Source organism: Limulus polyphemus, unplaced genomic scaffold (assembly GCF_000517525.1).
Source record: "Limulus polyphemus unplaced genomic scaffold, Limulus_polyphemus-2.1.2 Scaffold4281, whole genome shotgun sequence".
Lineage (NCBI taxonomy): Eukaryota > Metazoa > Arthropoda > Merostomata > Xiphosura > Limulidae > Limulus > Limulus polyphemus.
Genome location: NW_013669891.1, coordinates 5,459 through 11,674, shown reverse-complemented (window position 1 = coordinate 11,674; position 6,216 = coordinate 5,459). Strand labels below are relative to the sequence as shown.

Here is a 6,216-nt window from a genome sequence, read left to right as displayed (position 1 = left end):
GTGTTACTATGTAACACTAGGGGAAGTTAAGGATTTTTTAAAATATTTCTTTATAAAATTAAGAACTTAAAACTTATATACTATTAAAATATGAATTATTAGCTAATATTTGATGCTATACTAATTGGTATAACATAAACAAAAAGTGGTTTAATAAGATTTTGAATGTAAGACACAAACTTTCTGTGATGCATAGTAAAGGATACGTGGGGGGAAAGGGGTAAAACCTGTAAAATTAATTTGCGAACGTACCTTCTGGTGTAAGACGTTAGTTACTCATAGATAAAGAGCTGCAGAATTTTGCAGCACAGTGAAAACATGCTGATTCATTTAGGTTTAATATGCAAATAACATCAGAAATCTCACAAAAATCTAGGCAAATATTATGCTACAAACAGACAGATGCATCCTTTATACGTTTATTGGTATGATCACGTGATGATGGGCTGTTATATTTTGAATATTAAACAACTTCTAAATCTTATTGATTTATTACTGATTCTGAAAATGAGATCAAAATATTCAATAAGATGTTAAACTAAGGTTTTCAGATTGGCCTGGGGATGTGGACTAAATGTACTATATGACAATACTAATTGGGATGTGGACTAAATATACTATATGACAATGCTAATTCATCATATTTTAGTCAAACTGAAAACATAAGAAGAATAAAATAATTACTGACTGGTAATTCTGGTCAACATATCATTTGTTGCCCTCATAACCAATCAATAATTGTTCAGTATATTCAACTGATTTCATACTAGCTTGCAATCTTAAAATTGCATTTTGCTGAATTTAATGTTTTAGTTTTCATATAACAATATATTCATTTTAATAAATCTTATCATTGGAGTAGAAAACATGAATGATTCTTCACCTCCGATGTTGTTTTACGTATTTTCCAGACACTGTGGACTCCATCCAAGTTGTGAAACATCACAAGAAGAGAAGGGTTTCTACAGGTAAAAACTACCACATCATCTTGAGTGCAGGAGTAACTAAGCTTATACAAAGAAGACGAAGGTCCTCTTGTTTTCAGTACTACAGGAGCAACTTCATCAAGGGGATGAAGCATGCTGAATAGACGTGGTAGCAATTCGCCTGCTTCACTGTAACCACACAAATAAACTGTACACAACTAATTATATAACTAAAACAATTGTCTTATATAATACACAAGTATAAAATACATGAAAAAAATTAAACATAAAGAGCAGGAAAAAATATAAATGTTATTTGTTCAAACATTTTATAAAAACCTGTATACACTTTTAGTCCTTAATCGTAGAGTTGAAATGTTGAATAAATGGAAATTAGCATCAGCAGCTATTTAATTATGGACAAAAACACTGTAAGCAATGAACGGTGTCCAAATGATGATGATTCAATGGATTCTAAGCATTACAGATTTAGTCTCACATGTATTGATTTATAGACACTTTGTTATACAAGATTGTCTTCACTAATGTATAAGTACATTTTACATTATCTTATATTTTATTTGCTTGGTTTTGAACATAACTTTTAGTAGAAATTGTTAAAATACTAAAAGTTTCCATTTTATATTACCATTTTTAGTTTATAGAAAACGTTTTACAGTAATATTTCAGAAGATGGGTATTAAAATTTACATAATATTAAAGTTTGAAGTAGTAACTCTTTCAACATAGGCTCCGTCAACTTGACCGACCACGTGACCTCTCTGTATTCATTTAAAGTCTTTATAGTTTTGATGATACTACTAACTTTTAATAAAGTATGTATATCTTCACAATATTTGGCAGACTTTCAGTAAACACTGTAAGTCTTTCACATATAAAAAAAATCATTTTTAGTAAATTATTCTTAATAAGCTAAAAAAAAGATTTGTCAGTGAATATATTGAGCATTTTTTTTACCAGTCCACATGGAAAGTGATTTTTGTGTTAAGAGTAAAAATACTTTTCTTCATCTCAAAAATCTCAGATTTGATTTGTGTATTCTCTAAAACCTCCTAAACACATTTAAAATGTTTGTTTCCACTAAAACTTTTCATTTTATCTGTTATTTTGTCTACCCTAACTCTATATGTTGATCAATTTGATCGACCTCATAACAACCAAATAAAAATCGAAATAAATATAAATTACCCTTTTTTTTTATTTCTACAATGACTTCAAATTGTAACATGAAACTACATTCTTTATCCTAAGTAGCTTTAAACTCATAACAGTACACCATGTCTAACTACTACTTTTCATGCCATTATAAGTTGTAAATTACTTGGGGAATGTGGAGCTCACGTTAGGTTATGTTATTAAATTACATTATTCACAAGCTACTTGCGTGAGTGCTTCATGAAACATTTTAATCATATTATATATATTTTACCTAATCTTACCTTACCTACAGAGATCCCTACTTTTATATTTTAGTCACTTTTATAACAATAAATAAAGTATAAACATGAAAAAAAGAAATAAAGTACTTACCTGGGTCTTCTTTTTTTTTGCTGTTGACTGTCAATAACACTTAACTCTACTTTTCTTATACTAACAGCAGTAACACACTAAATAATTTTTATTTAATCAAATAATGTACCAAAGAACATAGAATAATAACAAGCAAAAAGCAGACAATTTCTCCTAACCATCAAAATTTTTCTGGCTTTCTAACTGTACGACAAGAGTCGTAACAATTTCATCCAAGCTAGTCATTATCTTTCCCATGGAAATAAAGCTTGTACTAACAGAGAAAATGACAATTATCTGCTTAGAAAACAACAAACTATAAGTCATTTTATAGATGAAAATCTTGCCTTTCTATTGGTTATACATAATACAGTATTAAGGGTAAAGAGTAAAAATAACTATTAACAAATCCTGAAAGAGAGGATGTGCCAGGTGGGTGTGTCAAGAGGGGTCTGATTTTCTATTTGATGGCTCTGTAACCAAACAAGATTGAAGGTTATAAAAATTATGGTTTGTCTGAGCAATGATGATTGTATATGAATAATTTATGTTAAATTTCATACTTATTGGAGAAGTGGTGAATAAAATAAGAGCAAAGGGGATGCCTAAAGAAAATAGGTCACATTTCTCATACTAGGGGAAATTCAGGATTTGTTAAAATATTGCCTTATAAAAGTAAGAATTTCAAACTTATATACTATTAAAATATGGATTATTAGCTATGATTTTATGCTATACTAATTGGTATAACATAAACAAAAAGTAGTTTAATTAAACTTTGAATGTAAGTCACTAAAACCTTGTGCCATGTGCAGTAAAGGATGCCAATGGTGATAGAGTTAACTATGTTTTGATGCTAATTTTGCCAACATACATTGATTTTAAAGGAGTTTAATGAAATTCTGAATGTAACTTCAAAGGTCTTAACATTCATAATTTGGCCCTGTTATACACATATGGTTAAGAAACAATATAGCTACACCTCTCCTATCATTCTGACAGAGTTAAGAGACAAAATTAACCTTCTGGGCATTGGTGGTTCAAAGTACAGATTTCATGACATCTTTAAAAAGTTACCTTCAAAATTTAATTAAACCACTTTATTTTCAATGTATATCAATAAATTTGGCATTAAAATGTAGTTTACAATTCAAATTTTAACAATACACAAGTTTCAATTTCTCATTTTTGTCCGTAACATGACACTTCCTTGTTCCGAATTACCAACCTTAGATATTCTTTCTACTCCTATTTGAGCTTCAAGACAAATTACATAGTCTCCACTCATCTTGATTTAAAAAGATTTAAACCAGAAAGTCAAACTTGCATGCCACACCTTTCTAGCCCACAGTCTTTCAAAAACCAATAGAAAGAGAAGATTTTAATTTACCAAATTATGTAGCAGTCTAGTTCATTCTGATGACAGCTTTTGTATTAATTGTCCTACAGATTCCTTTTTTGAGTTCACTGTGACTAAGTAAGGGAAATATTTTAACACACATATAGCTTATCAGTTAAATTATAATATTTATAGGACATTGTATTCTTTGTTTGTTATCATTGTGTTCTAAACTGAAAATTTTTAAAAAATTTAAATTTAATAAAACAGTAACAATAACCCCACCAAAAATTAGGGTTAACTTTTATCAATACTTCAACAGCGCTAAAAGTACAAGACCCACACTTATATAATAAATTTCATGTTTTTATGAATATTTTTTTTATTTATTGTTATAAAAGTAACTTATTAGGTTAGATATGAAAACATAAATGAAAACAAATTGAATAGAAAAATTCTCAGCAAGGTATGCATGTGAGCTACACATGATACATAATTCAACACATTATTTTACCCCAACTTGAGCTATTTGCTCACTGGATATTTCTAGCTTTGTTATACACATTTAGTTGCTAGATATGTTCAAAGATCAATAAAATAATAAAATAAAAACAGGTGTAAACTGTTACAAGTCTGAGGTAATCATCTGGGAGCTTCTAGAGGTTATGCAACTAAATTGTGAGAACCATAAGATGACAAAAAAGAATTTTTAGCCTTAGCATGAAAATCACATTGTACTCAAGTCTAGTCACATTCTGAGTCAGAATACGACTCCATAAAATTAGATTAATTTTTAGTGGAAAGATTTAATTAAAAATCTGATTTTTATGCACAGAAGGTTTGTATCATCTACTAAAACTCTTCCATATTTTGTGAAGATACATGGTAGTTACAAGGTTGGTCAAAATGACCAAGCCCATATAGAGAAGTTCAAGAGATAACATCTTCCTGCCCAAGTTAAAAAACAACATTATTAAGGTCTTTTATCTTTCTACCAGAGTAAACAGACAATAACCCAAATTGTTTCCTCACCTCTGTGTATCTGTGCTTGACAATGAACGTTCAAACACCAGTCCAAAGCATGTTTCCCACATCTTAGAAACCTAGGAAAGAAAACCAGGTATTATGTATAGCAAGAAACATTAAGATCTATTTTCTCTCAGAGAATGAAGTTTATGATGTATTGGAACATAAAGTTTAGTGGAATAACTCAACAGCTCTTTACATATTGTTAATGCTTATTATCCTCAAATCTTAAGGTCATTTTTATCAAAGTGTATATGGGTTAGTACTCTTTACTGCCCTTTAACAATAAAGTTATCTTTATCAACTTTTATATTTATTAGTACTCTTTACTATACTTATCACCTTTTATACATGTGTTAGTATTAATTACTCTACTCACATGTCAAGGTTATAATTACCAACTTTTGTTTGTGTTAGTACTATTTACTATAATCAAATCTTCAGGTGTACTTTATCAACTTTTATATGTGTAAATAATGCTTTACTATCCTCACACTGTTGTGTGCTAAAATTCTTATAATCTTCAAATCTTACCCATTATCAATTTTGTTCTGTTGATAATACTTACTATCCTCAAATCTTAAAAATGGTCTATCATTTTATTCATTGGATCAATTACGTTAAAAAATATATTTGCCTCACACATGGACTTTATAAACTTAGATCTTATGGATGGACCTGAAATGTATATTTTTATTAATGGACTTGAAACTCATATCTTCTAAATTGAGTTAAAGTGGAAATTTTATGAATGGACAAGTGCAATTGAAGACTATTGTTGTAACTGTGACTAACAGTCTGTGAGCAAAAGAAGAAGAATGCAAATACACACACACACAATGGTGGGATTCAGCCGGTTCGCACCGGTTCGTGCGAACCTGTTCTTAGAATTTAATGACCTCCACGAACCGGTTGTTAACAATCATATGTATAGGCCTGATAATAACGTTACAACTTACAAGTACTCGTGTTTACAACGCAACTTTACTAGCAGGCTAGGCGGACTAGGTCTACTAGATCTCTGATGAATCATTTGCCAGCAGGTAAGTGTTTTTTCATACAGATTCTTATGATCTTATCTAAATTATTATTATTAGATCTAACTTAGTTATATCATCTACTATAGGCCAAGCGTCCTAGGCCTACGTGTGAGTGCAAATCTGTGCTGAATTATTAGCCAGCGTATGAACGCTTTTTCTACAGATTCTTATCTAAATAATTACGTTAATCTATTATTATTATACCTAAGGTTAGATCATATATATACATAGCTCTAGGCCCCTAGATCTATATTATTAATATACTGTTACGTCTCCGTTTGTTAATTAACTTTCGGTAACTTCGTTCCGACGAAACTTGCGACACAAGTTCTTTACTTAATAAAACTGGTTTATT

The 6,216-nt window shown here is 29.8% G+C and overlaps 1 protein-coding gene across 2 annotated transcripts in view; it reads right to left on the bottom strand.

Moving 5' to 3' along the window:
* LOC106470906 (anaphase-promoting complex subunit 1-like) overlaps positions 1-6,216 on the bottom strand; it is an 86,218-nt gene that overhangs the window by 74,855 nt on the left and 5,147 nt on the right. The window contains exons 6-7 of one of the 2 annotated variants that reach the window (XM_022399540.1): positions 4,828-4,898; positions 884-1,115 (exon numbers count right to left, since the gene is read on the bottom strand). In XM_022399540.1, coding sequence (XP_022255248.1) covers positions 884-1,115; positions 4,828-4,898 — 303 coding nt within the window. Of the gene's footprint in view, positions 1-883; positions 1,116-4,827; positions 4,899-6,216 lie in introns of those variants that run through there. The other variant, XM_022399541.1, reaches the window with a different exon arrangement.